This window comes from Lachnellula hyalina (genome assembly GCF_007821495.1).
Source record: "Lachnellula hyalina strain CBS 185.66 chromosome Unknown contig00082, whole genome shotgun sequence".
Lineage (NCBI taxonomy): Eukaryota > Fungi > Ascomycota > Leotiomycetes > Helotiales > Lachnaceae > Lachnellula > Lachnellula hyalina.
Genome location: NW_022157196.1, coordinates 72893 through 91381, shown reverse-complemented (window position 1 = coordinate 91381; position 18489 = coordinate 72893). Strand labels below are relative to the sequence as shown.

Here is an 18489-nt window from a genome sequence, read left to right as displayed (position 1 = left end):
CCGGACCAGCTGGGTATGTACTGTATCAGTATGTATATGATTATCCATTTCTCCGGTTAACTTCAGGTACTGCATCCATCTGATCTCGTTACTATTACATGTCTCTCTTGTTGCTCTCTTGAAATACAGCCCGAAACTGTCCAGCAACTGGTATCTATAATAGACGGCTAAAATCCACCTTTCAACGCCTGCGCTCGACCCTTTAAAAACAAACAGAAAAGTGTACCTATCGCTAAGCGTACTAAATGTGATGCGGGCTTATTGATGAAAGGCGATACCCGACCTTTTCCTGCCAATGGTCTTGTAGCTGCTACCACCAGCTTCCATGATATCGAACCGGCTCATTCCCATTGACTCGAGGTCAGTCATCCCAGAGAGATAGAACCCTACAATGACGACCAAGTAACTCAGAAGGAGAATGGAGCCCTTGAAATAGTTGCTCTTTCCTTCGCCATACATATAGCTAAGCAAAAACACACATAAAATCACTGTGACCATATCCCACTGAGGAAAGATAAGGCTGAAGGTTCGGTCGGCCACCTCAGGCCCTTCAAGCCACTGTCCAGTAATAGCACTGAATAGGACCAGAGCAGGAATTTGAAGTAGACAGACTTGCAGAGCGTACGCAGATCCAATTTCCATTGACAATGCAATGTTACCGTTCATGGCGAAAGAAATAGCATTCTATGACATGTTAGCTCGTAAGTAGTAGATGATGCCTGTTTGGAAACTTACCAGGAATTCAGTAGTGTTTGGAACCAGCGCAAATAATGTGATTCCAAGGAATTTCTCATCGATCGCCACGTTCTTTAGGACAACATCAACAGTGTTGACCAGGATCTCAGCGATCATAGCATACAGAATGGTGGCGCCACAGAGAACAACGGAACTCTTCATCCTGCTCCAGTTGGGAGCATCATGCCCTCCACCAGCAGCTCCGTGGGCTTCTGCAACAACCAGCTCATCAGGCTCTTGGATGGCACTGGCTCTAGGTGGTTTATGAGTAGCAACAGAGCTTTTTCGAGGGCCTCGGGTTGCATCACGAGCAGCAATAGTCGCAGCCGTTGCAGCCATCTCCGCAACCTCCCTGATGAGACTGGTATTTTCTGCCTCGGAAAGACCCGGTATTTGCACAGATCTCGCACTGGCGCTGCTGGTTTTGGGAGGTGGGATGTGAGGTGTTTGAGCTGAGCCATTGGGTCCTTGAGACTCCGCTGCGTTATCCTTGCTCGCATCTTCTATCGGGCTCAGGCCAGCGTGCTTCAGAGACTGTCCAAGAATCCGCTTGTAAAGCTGAGATTCGCGAATTTCTGCGCCGTGGGCTGCTTCGCTGGTGCTGTTCAGTGTACTAGCGTTTCTCTGCAGTCGGCCATGCGGAGTACCACTGAGTAGTTGTTGAGAAGCAGACTGGTTATGAGTGTCCTGGTGACGTTTCTCGTCGACCTCGTTATTCCAAATAACTGCGGCATGCGTCCGCAGGGTGAACCAGAGACCAATCACGTATGAGAAGAAGAGCAGAACAGCGGCAAACCAGCAGTATGGGCGGACTGCCTCAAGATAGAATCGATCGTTTAGAGCTGGAACCTGAGAGAAGTAGCAGCGTTGACAGTCACGACTGGGATCGGCATCATGAGTATCAACGCAACTTAAGCAGTTAAGCTCGTGCTAAGGGGTTTATCAGTAATGGCCACAAACAAGGGGGTACTGGATTGACTCACGGTGCCATAGATTTGATAAAACAGTGTTGGTCCAAACGCTGCAATGACTGCAAAAAGTAGCATGGTGGATGTTACACCTGCTGATTTAACGTTGAATCTCTGTGTCTTCCGCTTTATAGCCCCGAAGCACATCGAAAGACCGGGCAGGAAGAGTATACCAGCAAAAATGCTACCGATAATACTCCCTTCAACAAGTTGCCCTTTCCCTTGATTCAGAGCGACACAGTACAAAAATACTTCGACCAATGTTGAAAAGAAGGCATTGATAGCTGCGCCCAAGCCCATGGACGATTGCGCTGAAATTGACGCCACAGCTTGGCCAATAAAGTAGGCAAGTGGGATAATTGAGAATAGGGCCATCACAAACAAGAATGCTGGATGGGTAATAGCGAGTTCCATGTCTAGGGCTTCAACCAGCACCCAATAATCTAAGATGACAAACAGCACAACGGCCATCAAGTTGATGAGAAATATGTTGGTGCCATCAATCGTGTACTTCCAGTATTTAAGGCCTACTGCACGGTAAGTGCAAAGCAAGATGGACGAATTAGGAATGTTGGCGCCTCTGGAGTAATCGGTATCGGATTCGAATGACAACGCTAATGGATGTCTTCGCAGGTGATAGAACAAAAGCATGGTGACTTTGCCCATGGGTATCCAGAAGACTAGGAACCAACATACGCCGGAGACAATGAACAAGAGCGGAGTGATCAGCCCATAGAAGAAGAGAAAGAATATAACGCGGCCAGTGTTCCATTGACCACGGCCGAAGAGTCTTCTCTTGAAGGGGCGTTCGGAACTTTCGCGCTGTGCCCCACGCATAGTGCGACCAAGAAGGCTGTCGGTCTCACTAGCAAAAGAGTCAATACTCCGTCTTGATCGCCCAACAATTGAACGATTCCCATGTGGACCGAAGAAGAGGCGGCCGTCTTCAATATCACCACTCTGCCATTGCTCATATTCCGTGATACTACGTCCTTCACCTTCATCTTCATGCGCATATGCTTCATCTTGCTCCAGTCGAACGAACTGTCCGAAAGGATAGAAGAGGTAACCTGCGAGACCCCAAAGGACTTGGCCATATTCGACAGCGCTAGGTGCAGCCCCAAATATAAAGCATACAACAGCACCGGCTAAAGCTACAAGTCCGAGCCACCAGCCGAAGCAGATGGTCCACACGATGTTAAAAAAAAGTAACCAAGTATGCACTCTACCACCGGGTGATGAATGGATGTCACCTTCTGCAGTCTTCTGGACGGATCGGTCCTTTTTGTAAAGAGCCGGCTTCCAAATACGGATACCGAATGGATGCGTTTCGTTGATTGCTTCCTGGCGGTCCTTTAGAGTGAAGCTCTCGGCATCACTCAAACCATCATCATCCTCGTCATCTGGAGTTTCATCTTCTACTTCCTGAACTTCTTCAGTGACTTCTGGTGTATCTTGTTCATCAGCCACTACACCAGCCATCTCAGATTGGGCTTCCGAGCTAGCTTCCTCCTCAGGCGACGAATCTACACGTGGCAGGGCTGGCTGCTGAGTTGGACGGCGCCTGAGGGTCGAGGGCTGATTTCTCACTGATCCAAATCCAGATGTAGCACTTTGCCGAGCTAGAGCACCTTCCACCTCGGCCACATCATCGTCCACAGAGAACTCTTGCCCACGATGGGGTGCTTGTACATTAGATGAAGCTCGACGAGCCATTCCAGGCTTCTTTGGTTTCTGGCCCCCACGTCCACGTTCTGGGCCAAGTATGGGGGATGGGATAGGTTGCAGTGTCGACCGAGATGATTCCATGCTCTGGCTATGGGCGCCCTGTGAGGATTCGCTAGTTCTATGCTCGGGCTGATTCTGGGAAGCTGATTGTGGCTGGATGGATCCTACACAGAGAGGTTAGTGTTGCTAGATACAAACAATAGATTGCCAATATAGGAGCTTGGAATAGCTGCATACCATATGACATGGGCTCCGGTCTGCGCCGAACAGTATCAGTAGATTGGAAACTCTCTGAAAGCCCGTAATCTTTTTGTGAGATCGATTCTACTGTGGCCAGTGGATGCTGCCGGGTGTCTGTGGGAGATGTAGGAACAGACACTTGAGGCGGGCCCTCCCGTGCTTCCCTCGCAGAGCCTGTGGTGCTTCCTGAGTCTGAAGACATGACGCTTTAAATTTGCAAATCCGTATATGTCGTGACCCACGATAGGGAAAATCGCATCGGTGCAAGGGATCAAATGCCGTGGAGGTGTAGGCCTGTTGGAGCAGTACGATATCTACTAATTTGTACTATGGTGCCGTCCGTGTTGATGGTTTTGGTGGTGCTCATGCACAGAGGGATGAAAGGACAGGAAGCTTGCAGAAGGCATTCGCAGAAGTAGAGACGGTGATGCGTAAGGTAACTTGACGTTGGAGTGGGAGTAGGTGAACACACGACAGAACAAAGTGCTTACTCGAATGTTGATGTTGAAGATGATGTTGTATGGAGGTGGTGGGATTCATGGAGGGATCCGATCCTTCACCTTACCTTACATTCACTACTTGGAACCAACCCAACGCAGCACAGCAAAGCGCGTCGATCAGAGTCCACGAGGCGAGGTCATTCACAGGCATGGCATGTATGTGCACGTACCCCGGAAACAAGGGCTGGCTGGCTGAGGTGAGGGATCCGTACTGTACTGTATCTTTCGGCACGCATTATCTATTCGGCCGCGCTTTCCCGCTTTGGACTTGGCGCCTTTCTAGATCAACGCGTTTCTAAGGTTGCCTTTCAGAGCTACCTTACCTACAGCCAGCAGCGCCAATATATCAAACGTCTCAAAACACCACAACTCCACCACTACCATCTTCCACAGTCCACCCCTCCTCCGCGCAACCCATCTATCGTGCCATACACATCCCCCACCATGGCGCTCGACACTTTCTTCCACAACAAGATCGAGGGCATGAAGCTCGAGATCATCCAGGGCCAAGCTGTTCTCCGGAGACTGGAAGCCCAAAGAAACGACTACAACTCTAGAGGTGATGATACCTGTCGCTCTTTCATCTGCATACTGCTAACTTCTCGTAGTACGACTTCTTAGAGAAGAGCTGGGTTTATTACAGCAGCCTGGATCGTATGTCGGCGAGGTTGTAAAGGTCATGGGCACGAAGAAGGTTCTAGTCAAGGTTCACCCAGAGGGCAAATATGGTATGAAGAATAAGTGTTTTATTGCTATTCAGAGCTGACTTCTATCAAGTCGTGGATATTTCCGATAACGTCGACATCACAAAGCTCGCCGTTGGAAAGCGAGTCACCCTCCTCTCCGATTCCTACAAACTCGAAAAGATGCTCCCATCCTCCGTCGATCCCCTGGTTTCCCTAATGATGGTGGAGAAGGTACCGGACAGCACATATGATATGATTGGTGGTCTGGACCAACAGATCAAGGAGATCAAGGAGGTCATTGAACTAGGTCTCAAACATCCCGAGCTCTTCGAATCTCTCGGCATATCACAACCAAAGGGTGTTCTTCTCTACGGTCCTCCCGGAACAGGAAAGACATTATTGGCAAGAGCTGTAGCACATCACACAGACTGCAAGTTTATCAGAGTCTCGGGCTCGGAGTTGGTGCAGAAGTACATTGGAGAGGGTTCAAGAATGGTTCGGGAGCTGTTCGTTATGGCGCGAGAGCACGCCCCATCCATCATCTTCATGGATGAAATCGATTCTATTGGATCATCTCGTGTAGAAGGATCATCTGGTGGCGATTCCGAGGTGCAGAGAACCATGCTGGAATTACTAAACCAACTTGACGGTTTTGAACCTACGAAGAATATCAAAGTCATCATGGCTACGAACCGTCTGGACATATTAGATCCTGCACTACTACGGCCTGGACGTATCGACCGAAAGATTGAGTTCCCACCACCAACTGTTGAAGCTAGAGCAGATATTCTCCGAATCCACAGCAGGAGCATGAACTTGACTCGAGGAATCAATTTGACTAAGATCGCCGAGAAGATGAACGGGTGCTCTGGAGCAGAATTAAAGGGTGTATGCACGGAAGCTGGCATGTACGCACTGAGGGAACGCAGAATCCATGTTACAAACAGCGACTTTGAGCTCGCAACAGCAAAGGTATTAAACAAGCACGATGACAAGGAAGTAAGTCTGGGGAAGTTGTTTAAATAGGTTATGGAAGTAGATGGGAAGTGGGGAAGAGGGATTATTCAAGATGTACAACAGCCAAAGGCCTGGGTCAAAATGGACATGGTAATTTTATGACCTTGCAACGCTCCCGAAATCTGAAACGAGCCTTCAAAGGTTCCCCGCCTTTTCTCTGATAGTCTTCCAGTGCTGCAAGAAACCGTAGAAACTATCAAAGTACAAGGTGCGCTAGCAGCCTACCGTGAAATATATCTAAGGCATATAAGGCATAGAAGATAAATTGCACACCTACAGTACCTACTACCTGTGCTCTAGTATGTTGAGGTTGAGATACTGTGAAAAGCATTGTATTTAGCTCACGTTATTAATAATTGACTGCCAGCAAAGCTTTACGCTAGCTTATACAATGGAAGACGCCGGGCCAGCCAAAAGAAAGTTCCTGGGGCCACACGATTTCCCCACTGAACTGCTAGCGCACCTTGCCAGTGGGTATCGTGAGACTTTTACCTCTCTGCATGATTCTCTTATCCTGAGAAAGGGATTTGGGCAAGTTTGCAGGCGGTGTAGTTCACAAATGCAATATTGATGCACGCACGCCTCCGTGCAGATGTAAAGAGGCCGGATTAGAGATAGTTTTGGATAGACTGGATTTCATTTGTCGAAAACTGGAGAAGAAAAACGGGGGCATGACGGTGTGGGGGGATTTGGGGGTCGGTGTTGGTGTAGGGTAGGGTAAGGTAGGGTAGGTAGGCGGGGGGATTTAACGAAAGGTTGATCTTAAATCCTTCATGTTGCCCTGCTTTCTTTTCTACTCCAGTACTGTGACATCTCACTTTTCAATCCACCACAATTTTTGACACATCAACATCGCCATCGCCTTTTGATCTTCACTTCCTGTCGTCGAATTGTGTAGCAAAGCTCCGGGTTTCCCTTCCCCTGTGCCGTAAGCAAGCAGCTCTCATTCTCAAGCTCTATCTCTCTCTGCCCCTCGTTGTGTGCACCACCTACTTGTACCCTCGCAATACACAGAAAAGGCGGTATTGGACTCATTATCGTCAACTTTGAACGTACCACTCTACTCCACCAAGCACATTCTAAGTGGTCCCCTTTCTGTGTCTATCACAAACTACCCCGCATGTGACAAACACCACTCCAAGTCCAAGAGATTCTCCCGTACTGTACCTGGTTTCCCTACTAAGTCGGAGCAACAGAACAAGAAAAGCCTCTTCGTCACAACGTTACACCATGTCTCAACTCCCCTTCCGCCAGAACTTCCGCAAGCCATCTCGGCAAGCTTCTATGGAGTGCGTTCAATCCTCGACCCATCCATACCTATACCCTCGAGAGTTCAAAGTTAGCTGACAATGGATAGCCCTCACAATGATCTGAATCCGCACATTGACCACTACATCGGTATCGATGTTGGAACCGGCAGTGCTAGAGCTTGTATCATCGACGGCTCTGGAGATATCAAAGCACGTAAGTCCCCGGAGCAACCATCTTTTTTGAAATCCCAATTGACTTCGAAACAGTTGCAACAGAGAACATTGGACTTTGGCAGCCCGAGCAAGGATACTATGAGCAATCTACGACCGATATCTGGAGATGCATCTGCCAGTGTGTACACAGAGCTCTGGACCAGCACAACATTGATCCGACCACTGTTCGAGGTATAGGCTTCGATGCCACCTGCTCTCTCGCAGTCTTCACCCATGATACCGATGAGCCGCAGACTGTCACTGGCCCGGACTTCAAAAATGATGGAAACGATCGCAATGTCATTTTATGGCTTGACCACAGACCAGTCGAGGAAACGGCCAAGATTAATGCGACGGAACACAACCTTCTACGCTACGTCGGAGGCAAGATGAGCATTGAGATGGAGATACCCAAGGTACTCTGGCTGAAGAACAACATGACGCCTGAGCAATTCGAGCGCTGCAAGTTTTACGATCTTGCAGATGCTCTGACCCATTTGGCTACGGGAAACGAGAACAGGAGCTTCTGCAGCACAGTCTGCAAGCAAGGTTTTGTCCCTGTTGGTGTTGATGGAAGCGTCAAGGGATGGCAGGAAGACTTCTACGATGCAATTGGATTGGAGGATCTTACAAAGGACAATTTCCTTCGGATGGGTGGAGTGGACGGAGTAGTAAGCCTTTTCATCACTATGTGTTTTTCAGTTTGACCTTTTTTCTAACGTCTTCATAGAACGGAAAATATTTCAGTGCAGGAGAACTAGTCGGCACTCTTAGTGAAAAGGCAGCCAGTCAGCTTGGTCTCCCTGCTGGAATTGCGGTAGGTAGCGGAGTCATCGATGCCTACGCAGGATGGGTTGGTACTGTTGGTGCGAAGGTCCACTTGGGTGCTGAACAACTCGATGCCGGCCATCCCAAGAATGACATTTCCCAAGCATTCAGCCGACTGGCTGCTGTTGCCGGAACCTCAACTTGCCATTTGGCTATGTCCAAGGAGCCCGTCTTCGTCGACGGTGTTTGGGGACCCTACAGAGATGTGCTTCTACCAAACTTCTGGATGGCAGAAGGTGGACAGTCCGCTACTGGAGAGCTTCTCAAGCATGTTCTTGAGACTCACCCTGCCTATAACGAAACCATGTCAATGGCCGAATCCTTCAACACTAGCATTTACGACTACCTCAACTCCCACCTGGACGAATTGAAGGAGAAGATCAACGCACCCACCATCTCCTACCTAGGCCGTCACTTCTTCTTCTACGGTGACCTCTGGGGCAACCGCTCTCCAATCGCGGATCCTACTATGACTGGTTCAGTAATTGGTCTTACCAATGACCGGAGCATGGACGGCCTAGCCATCTACTACTACGCAACCATGGAGTTCATCGCCATGCAAACCCGCCAAATCATCGAAACGATGAACGAATCCGGCCACAGCATCACCAGCATCTTCATGTCCGGCTCTCAATGCCAGAATAAGATCCTCATGGAGCTAATGGCGACTACCTGTGCCATGCCCGTCGTCATCCCACGATACGTGCACGCAGCCGTTGTTCACGGAGCAGCCATGCTGGGCGCCAAGGCCGCAAGTGCAGACAGGGAGGGCAAGACGGAGGAGCTGTGGAGCATTATGGACCGTATGAGCAAGCCGGGCAAGGTTACCAAGCCAGGCAAGAATGCAAATGAGAAGAAGCTGCTTGATATCAAGTACAAGGTGTTCTTAGATCAATGCCGAACGCAGCAGGCTTACAGGAAGAGCGTGAATGAAACTATTGAGGGATGGGGCCCGGAGGAGTAAATGAAGTGATGGATTAAAATCCTTACATGACTCTCATAAAACGTACATGATGAGCATGAATCACCGGTACGACAAAAGCTATAGAATAGATGATCTTCTCTCTTTGGGACTTGGGACTCGCTAATTTACCATTCTGGTGCTCGTGATCTTTTAACAGCAAATGACTCAAACCGCACCCATAACTTGTTTATAATTGAGACCGCACTCTCCACCAGAAGGTGTCCAAATTCGTATATATAGCGACACGCGCCAAAAAAAAAAAAAAAAAGACACGCGCCGCTTGGAGAAATTTCTATGCTAGAACGCAATACTTCAATAGCAATAATTGCAGAGATCTCATTTACAGAAATAGGAGATTTGACAGCAGGAGATTTGTTAGGAGGTTGCTTATTATCACTAGAAGGGTGCTTGTCATCATCGATATCTATAGCGGTCATGCAATGCATATTACTAAGGAGGTATGGCGCTAGCATAGAATGGTTGGAATAGAAATATAATTAAAGTTCAGGGTCTTATATTATAGTTGTACTTACAAAGTTTGATTTGAGGTGTATTAATTTTACCGCATATATATGGGTTTAAATCTCCAAAATATAACCTTAGATCTAGAGCTGAGGATATACTTTTTAGTGGAGAGTGCGGTCTTTGTCATAAACAAGAATTTGGGTGCGGTATTAGTCATTTACCATTCTTATAAACACTCGCATCATATACACGCTGTAGGATCATGAATGTCACCCTTTTAGTAATGAATTCCCGGGCACACTAATAGCTACAGACCACTAGAGATGTCAATATCTTATATTACTTTACACAACTGAGAAGCCTGGCATCGGAATGCTTTAGGAACTCAACTTAGGAGCTTGATAATCACGCCTTTGTGATGGAATTTTATTTCATCTTAATTGCCACTTCATCTGCCATCTATCCTTGGTCGACGGGGTTCAAAGGAGGCAGTGATATCTGGAACCCTTGCAGGGCTGCATCCAAGTAGGGAAGAAGTGATTGGGAGGCTCACGTCCTTGTCAAAGCTCCAAACGGTATACCCACCGCCACTAAATAGAACCACGAAATCGTCATCGCCTTTCATAATTCGCCTCTTCGGGTGCGAAAACGGCTGGAGGGGTTGATTGAGATGTGTATTGAGGATTTCTGAATCATCTTTAGTAGACCGCATATCTCTCATCCAGCAAAATGCCGCGCCACACTCCGCGAGCCAGCAGTCATTCCAAGTCTGGGATATATGGGTGCATTCGGGCCCCAGTCTCCCATGAACCGGTATGGGGCTAGGCGTTTGTATCTCGGAGCACTTTTTCATGCCTATGGCGAGAATCTGGTCCGATTGTCGCCCTGAATTTGCAGTTGAAAAATCGATTTTGTACACGGGAACTAAAGTTTGATCGCGCCAGATATGGAGTTGATTGAGACCAAACCAATCGTGTAATGCTATCGACAGGCACTTCTGGAGATCTTTTGAGAGATGATAGGATCCGGTGCTGAAGGCATTCCTACGCATATCGAATTTTACCACCAGTAGAAGCTTTGGCTTATTATTGTCTCCTTCGCTGGGATTGTTCCGTTGGTGCTTGCATGGATGAGGAGAGGGAAGAGATGTAATAGAATTTTCCCTTGTTTCTTGCTCGTAGAAGACCTCATCGGTCACTACAATCCCAATGTGTCCGTCTTCTAGGCTAACAAAGCGGGGTCGAAGGTCGACGTCTAGCTGGGAAGAAACCAAGTGAAAAGTATGAAATGCATCTGAGGTGCCCTCTCTACATTGCTGCACCACAATGGTAGGCGGCACTGCATTCAATGCCGTGTATACAACGAAATGATATCGCTCATCGTCCGGATGGAACCCCACTGCGAGAGGTTTTGCCCCTGAGTTGGTGAGCTCTGTGAAGTCTGCTGACGCGTTTGAAACGACAACCGACTGGAGTCCTCCCCCAATTTGCCAAATCAGAACTTCATTTGATATGGTAATGATTCCGACCTGCCTCCGATAGGCTGACATATGTCGGATGGAATTTGGTAATCGAATCCTGTACGGTTCGCTACCTCCATGAGCATCAAGAGGCCAAGCTAACAGGATGGCCCTACCAAAGTCAGCACAGTCCGATTTCCATTCCACCTCGAGCATGCGTTCCAGAAAAGGACCAACAATTGGTCAAAGGATAGAAACAAGCAACATTACTCACGGTCTTGCTATGTGGGCTAAGATGAATTGATCAGCCAGCAGGTATATCGGAAGTGGAACACGATTCTCGTCTGTGAAGACCCTTGAGAACCCCGTGCGAAGATTTCTAACCACAATTATACCATCTTTCACGGTGTAGGCTATTCTCCCATTACAGTATTGCGGCTTTTCAGAGCGCTCATGAAGCGGGACATCTTGGCCATCCCAGGAATAGTGGTATGTTGACGTGGAATAGTAACAACCATGCGTGCTTCTGATTCGCCTCATAGCCGCACCTGGTAACCACTCGTGCAGAGCCTGCTTGCGGGCCCTTTGCTGCTTGGTATTTAAGCCTTTATAACTTGTCTCCCATACGGATGGGAAGTGTAGCTTGACGATACCAAGGTGGAACTCTGGGCTTGAAAATACTTCGTTCCACCTACGGGAGACCGAAAGTACCCTTTTAAGATCTTCGAGCTCAAGGGATTGAGAAACATGAAGCAGAAGTTCCAGTGGTAGGCTTCCGCATATGTCTTTTTGAAATTTTTTGGCATTCAGCTGGGAACGAAAGTGCCGGGTTTCGCTGTCCGTCAGCGTTTGGAAGAGAGATTTCAATCTACAGCTTGATAATTAGTTCTGAAGTCCCAGAGCATATATTTGGGAATTTGAATCAGAAACCACACAGGCAAAAGGTAGAGCCGAGGAATAAGGAACTTAGGAAATATGGCTACCATATCAACTTGACCCAAGATATGGAGAGTAGAGAGATCTCGCTACTAAGGATAAGATGGCAAGGTATTCGCTATAGAGAATTCAAGCAAACTCATAGGCTGTAGAACGAAGAGCTCCTTAAGCGGTATTCGATCCAATCAAGTTGTGCTTTCCACTCAAATGCCACATGGAGATATCATGCCTCAACATTCACCACTCCTGTTTCCAAACCATGGCCCATCGGATCTTTTGGGAAGACTCACTCTGCTTTCCGTGCCTGGACATCAGGGCGACCATCTTCCAAGCGGAGCGACTCGAGATGCTGTCTCAAGGACATGTTGCGTCGTCTCTTCACGTGTTGTGGGAAGTTGATCAGCCCGCAGCAACGCAGATAGATGGAATAGGATGGGATGGGTCGAGATAGCTGCAGTCGATAGCAGGGAATTGATCTGATGGGCTAGTGTTGCTACTGTACGTGCGGATTTGTTGGATTTTTGATACTGTACAGGTGGGTAGTAAGACCTACCCACCTACCTTCAAGTTGATGGCGACCTTGACTCGTGATAGTCCCTTCTCTTTTGGGACAAATTTTGTCTGAGCAGCTCCAAGATTTATTTCGTTCCTTCCTTCTGCAGTCACGCTTCTAATCCAAACAGTCGGTTGGGTTGGAGTTATTAGCCTCAAGTCCGATGTCAAGAATTCGAGTGCGAGGTTGCGAGTTCAAGATGCAACTACCCCACCCGTTCGTTCTATTCACATGTAAATACGAGTACCTCCCATCTTCTTCAGCTTCTGGAACCCTTTAAAGTACAGTACGCTTGCATGCATGCATGACTCCGGAATATACTTGCTTTTCTGCTGCCCTAGAATCCAAGGCACGAATCCTTCTGCATAGGGGCTGAAACATGGGGAAACAGTCCTCGCAAAGTAATGGTGTGGTGACAATTTCAACAGAAGAAGAAAAATAACGCGGAGCACTCACTAATCTGCATAACTTCCGAGACTAGCTGATACGATAGTCCGTCATCCGAGCTATCCTATCTTACTTCTTACTTGCAAGCTCGAGGCTCCCCGGATCTCGCTATGTGTGAGAACACCCCCGTTGCACCTGCATTGGGTGAAAGACAGCCCGGTGTCGATATCATCCCCTTCTACCAGCTGAGCTCTTGCTCTAAAACTCCTCTGGAAGCCCTCCCCTTTAGACTTCTTCTAGAATGGTATCTGCAGGTTGCTATTATTCTGTGGCTACATTCCCTCCGATCCAGAATGAGAGCTATGCTAGGTCTAGCACCGTACAGGTAGTGCACATGGATGCTGTTCAATGTTCAGTGCCCCTATCCTATCCTCTCCTATCCCATCTCATCCCGTCGGAAGTTATTTTTATTTCGCGGAATGCAGCCTAGAGAAGGAGGAGCTGGAAGCTGGAAACTGCAGGATTGGAGCAAGCTGGAAATGGTGGAAGCACTGTTACTCTTGCCAATCATGTATCAAAAGCTGGCCTTGAGCTGGCCTCCATGTTCTCTATTCTAACTCTTCGGCCCCTAAACCCCCAATGACCCCCCTGATCAGCTCAATACCTGCCCGCTTGAGGAACGAATACCACCCCAGAACTAATACTAATATTGCACTGCATGCCCAGTATTGGCCTACTGAGCCCTACCTAGGTACCTGAGTAGGTAGTAGTACCTCGGGATATTAAATAGCACCTATTGTGCCCTATCATTGCACTAATTTGAGACGAACCTTCAACAAGCTCGGCCACTCCACTCCTTCACGCTTGGGGTCCAGACGTGTCGTCGCACGGCCTTAACTACTGTACAGCTATAACCTATTACATCAAGATCAATATCAGATCTAATCCGACTACTGCTCTACAATACTTAAAAACATCCAGAATACTCTGCCTGCGCCAATTCCTAGGTGCCATCGAGCAGCAATCGCCGCTGCATATACCCCTTCTCCTATCTATCCAATTGCCCAATCTCAGATAATCGCTCGGTAGCGAGGCTGAGGGGAACACGGCCTCGTGCATGAACAGTGGCATTGGACAAAGAAGAGCTTCAACCATCATCGGAAATCGCAGTCCAGTCCCGAAAATAGCCATCTGCCTGCCTGAAATGAGGTGTGTTCCTCCTTACCAATGTAGCGATCATTGCGCGCCTACCCCTCGCAGCTAGACGATGCGATTGTGCCCAGAAGTGCTAATCAGTTTACAGGTGACGGGAAGATGGATCCAACGGATCAGCGAGCGCAACGGGGCCTCTTCTTGAACGAACGCAATCCAGCTCAGACAACAGCTCGGACTGTGCCTATAATTCAGCCCATTCTACAGACATCTGCGCCATCTCTTGGAGATCCAATGGAGGTGACTCCTACTACCTCGTCCATGATGGCTCCCCCATCACGAACAAGCCCGGACAACGAGACAAACGGCGTACACGATCAACAGATGGGCATGGGCATGGGCATGGGTATGGGTGATCAACCAAATACTGGCAGTCTGGCAGGGCCAAACGCTGCTGCTGCTGCAGCGGCAGCTGGAGGTGGGCAACAGCCAAAAGTAGTACAGACTGCTTTTATACATAAGCTGTACAAGTATGTTACAACCTGGGCCCTGTCTGCGGCTCTACTTGCTAATGCACTAATAGTATGTTAGAAGACCAAAGCATACAACATCTAATATCTTGGTCGAATTCGGCCGAGAGCTTCGTCATGTCCCCATCTAATGATTTCTCAAAAGTTCTTGCGTAAGTCGGGTGCCTCAATCCCGATAGCCTCGCTCACACATCACAGCCAATATTTCAAGCACACGAATATTTCATCATTCGTACGACAGCTGAACATGTATGGATTCCACAAGGGTTTGTATCACCAGCTTTGGTCACATGGAAGAGTCCTCGCTAATACCTGGCCAGTCAGTGATGTTTTCCACACTGGCTCTCCCGAGTCTCCTCTGTGGGAATTCAAGCATGGCAATGGCAATTTCAAGAGAGGAGACCTCGTTGGTCTGAGGGAGATCAAGCGTCGAGCATCTCGGCATGCTCTTGTTCATCGGGACTCATATTCGGCGCCAAAGCCGCCCATCTCTCAACCTGGCACTCCAGCAGAGCCAATGCACCCAATGCAAGATTCAACAGAGTCAAGACTGACTAATCTTGAGCATACTCTGTACGACATGCATGCTCGGCTCCAGAGGAGTGAAGACAATTCCCAATTTATGCATGTTCGGAACCAGATCGTCATGGACGCACTCTCTCGTTCGCTTCAGGTAAGACCATGCATTTTCCTGTCCGCGTGGCTATAGCCGAGCAGCGTTGCATTGGATTTGGTATACTTGGATCCATACTTACTATTAATAGCTGAATCACGAGATGTCGAGAGCTGTGCAGACACTTGTTCCTAACCCCGACACAGCACTCCATCAAAATTGTAAGGAATATGGGTACCAAGGTTCCGACTAAGCTCAGGCTAATTTATGATGCAGTTACAAACATGCAGACAGAGATCCAACGCCAGGTAGATATCATTAGATCGATGGAGGAACCTCCTGAGCCCCCGTTTTCAGGAAGTCGACCATACTTTTCCAATCTCTCCCTTGATAATGCGCCGGTCTCTCCCAGACAAATTCCGCAAGATGACCCTCGCCGTGCACCAAATCTAAGCGTACCACCCCGACAAAACTTCTACCGACCCCCAGTACCATCACATCTTTCCATCACACCTCGTAGATATGGTTCAATTGGTGCCAATACTTCACAATCCTCACCAAGCTCACTTCGGTCACAGGTCCCACCTCCGCCTCCACCACCACATCCGCTTGCAGCTGTCCAATCGCCCCCAACGAACCTTCCACGACGCCACACCTCAGCTGACATACGCAACGTTCAAGGCTGGCAAGCAAATACATCCCCATTTGGATCTGGTCAGTCATCCTCACAATGGCCATCATCACCCAAGAGGAACGCAACTACTATGAACGAGGATCAACGCATCCGCGATAGTTTCAGCTCCTATTCCCTCACCAACGCATCATCTCAGGGCCGAGATACTTCCCGACCTACCACACCTCCTTTCTCAAACGGAAACACACAAGACCACTTGAATAGCTGGTCCTGGGGTGTAGCTCGAGATAAGACGCCCTCGGGCCTTCTGAAAGATAATTCTGGACCCCCTACTCGCAGAGGTAGCATGGCCCACATTCTAAACCCAGCAGAAACGGCTGAGAGAGACGAAGAGCATGAAGACGACTTGCGGGAAGAAGACCGGAAGCGGAAACGGCTGCAATAGATGAGGTTTCTTGGGTATCCTTCCGGTTTCTGTTTCGGCTCTTTTGTCATTATCGTATCACGGAGACTGGGTCTTGGGTGGCTTTGATCTAAGATTTATTGTACCACTTCCACGATAGCGTAAAACATCACATGGGCCTGCGAAGGGATGCATTTGCATTGTAGAAGGACCTTTTCATGTTTCCTCTGTAATGCGGACTCGGGGTTGGGGACAATGGCAAGGTGGAATGAAGGCTGGTGCAAATTTACCAGCTACGATATGTTGAAGGGGGTTTCGAAACCCGAATTGAATGATGTGGGTATGAGAGACTATTATGATTGGTCTGGTCTGGTCTGGTCTGGTTGGTCCGGGTGAGGATACCAAAAGCATTCTAATATATGCTTGAGCCGGAATGGAATGTCTTAATAATATAATACAATTTAAGATATAATTACTCTAGAGTCTGGATGAATGAGTATGTGATTACATCTGGGCAATATTATCTCGGAAATATAGTATTCTCGAGGCAAGGTCCTTAGTACTACCAATAAGGCATGATGATTTTAATTTTTTTTGGACGTTGCTGTTCTTGTGGTGCATGTGTCCATGTTCCACGATTCTACGCACCCGGCTCTCTGGCTCTGGGAAATGTAGATCCCTTGGCCACGAATCTGGTTGTTCGAGTAATGAAACACTCGTACAAACTTAAATACGAAGTGCAACGCACATCTCCTTCCCTCCTAGTGGACGAAGCCCTTCTCGTCGGAAACCTACGAGACATGGCGAGCAAGCAACTGAGACAGACTTTCTTTCCCACGAGAATTGAATTAGTATTTGGATTAATTACGCAAAGACAAGACACATTGAAACATTGGCGTTGCTGAACGAACGCCTATACAGTATTACATTACGCACACCACTTCTCATCTCATGATCACACCCCAAGCTTCTCCAACTCCCTCTCAACTTGGCCTTTCAGGTTTATCACCACACTCCACACTTCCTTGATGCACTCATCACTTGTAATTCCTGACCCGAACACCGCTTTCATTTTATCCTCGTGCCATCTGACCATCTCCAGCTTCAACTGGCTCTTCAGTCCATTCATCTTCTGCACGGTGGTGCTCTTTGCTTCTCTGGCGATAGCCCCGATCCCAAAGCTGGAATCGTCTTGGAAATCCCAGACTGGGTGGAGACCGAAGGCGTGGCAGAAGAATCTGTGGGCTGTGTATTTGGGCCGGTGTCCAGGTTGTAGCCCGATTTGCATATCAACCGCCAGCAAGTCTTCTCGTGAGAAGGAGGGTGCTTGTGAGGGCCATGGTAGACTTGGAGGCAGTGAAACTGCTGTAAATTGCTGGATAGCTGTCCATCGGGTGTTGTAGAGCGCGAGTTGTTTTGAAGCTTCTATGAATACAAGCTTAATATCCGAGGCAACAGGTCCGGTTTCTTGTCGAGAGTGGTGAGGAGGAATTTGCATGTAAGGGTTGAAGAAATCATGGTGCATGTCATAACTGTCTTCCTCATCAAAAGCCTCCATAGCCTCAAAGTCATCTATGTATGCTCCTTCTTCGTTCCGACCCATAACATCCATGAGGAAATCCACTCTTGGCTGGCTGGAGTACCCGTATGCCGCTGCTACTCCTGTAGTAGAGAAACCGGAAAGACGGCGAGAGTTCAGATGATAATAGGCAGAGTCGTCAACATCCATTTCAGTATCAAGACCGGCCTCCTCCGCATAACTCAAAGGTGGCTCGAGCATACACTCAGTTGGGAGGTTTCTATAGTTGGAGAATACCCCACCGAGGCGTATATTGCCAAGGTTCCTCTCTAGCATATTAATGTTGTTCAGCATAACTTCGGGCATAGAGCACGATATTCGTTCGTCGTTGGGCTCAAACGAGTCGTGGTGTGTTGTCCCACCCCCTATATTGTGGAAAAATCCATTGCCTGAGCACGCAGAGCAGTAGAAAGATGTTATGTTCGCCGAATCCCAAGTCTCAAAAAGCTGTGTAAGTACAGAAGGAGCAGGAGCAGGAGCAGGAGCAGAAGCAGGAGCAGGTGTGTACTGCTGTCTTACATTATAAGTTCAGAGTCAGCTTTGTTTGATATGGCAGGTCTTTGGGGTCCAAATAATGTTCCACGGGAGTTAAGATAATACTTCAGGAGTAGTCGACCTCTACACCTACTGCTCAAATATCGAAGTAGGA

The 18489-nt window shown here is 48.2% G+C and overlaps 4 protein-coding genes across 4 annotated transcripts; 3 read left to right on the top strand and 1 right to left on the bottom strand.

The window, feature by feature from the left end:
* Nucleotides 1–258: 258 nt before the first annotated feature.
* On the bottom strand, nt 259–3876 carry VNX1 (Low affinity vacuolar monovalent cation/H(+) antiporter; the record flags this gene model as incomplete). The annotated part of the gene is made up of 4 exons (XM_031150187.1): nt 259–684; nt 736–1665; nt 1719–3595; nt 3669–3876. Coding segments are annotated over 4 exons (3441 nt in total), but the record flags the coding sequence as incomplete, so codon positions are not given.
* A 739-nt stretch (nt 3877–4615) lies between these two features.
* On the top strand, nt 4616–5883 carry RPT6 (26S proteasome regulatory subunit 8-like protein; the record flags this gene model as incomplete). The annotated part of the gene is made up of 3 exons (XM_031150186.1): nt 4616–4730; nt 4780–4899; nt 4949–5883. 3 exons carry the CDS (start codon nt 4616–4618, stop codon nt 5881–5883), a joined length of 1170 nt encoding a protein of 389 aa, XP_031004698.1.
* Nucleotides 5884–7104: 1221 nt separating this feature from the next.
* On the top strand, nt 7105–9129 carry YDR109C (putative sugar kinase; the record flags this gene model as incomplete). Its single annotated transcript, XM_031150185.1, has 4 exons — nt 7105–7163; nt 7232–7338; nt 7392–8008; nt 8068–9129. The coding sequence occupies 4 exons, from the start codon at nt 7105–7107 to the stop codon at nt 9127–9129; spliced, it is 1845 nt and encodes a 614-aa protein (XP_031004721.1).
* Nucleotides 9130–14243: 5114 nt separating this feature from the next.
* LHYA1_G005235 (uncharacterized protein) lies at nt 14244–16303 on the top strand (the record flags this gene model as incomplete). The annotated part of the gene is made up of 3 exons (XM_031150184.1): nt 14244–14663; nt 14853–15284; nt 15515–16303. 3 exons carry the CDS (start codon nt 14244–14246, stop codon nt 16301–16303), a joined length of 1641 nt encoding a protein of 546 aa, XP_031004697.1.
* Between the last annotated feature and the right edge of the window lie 2186 nt (nt 16304–18489).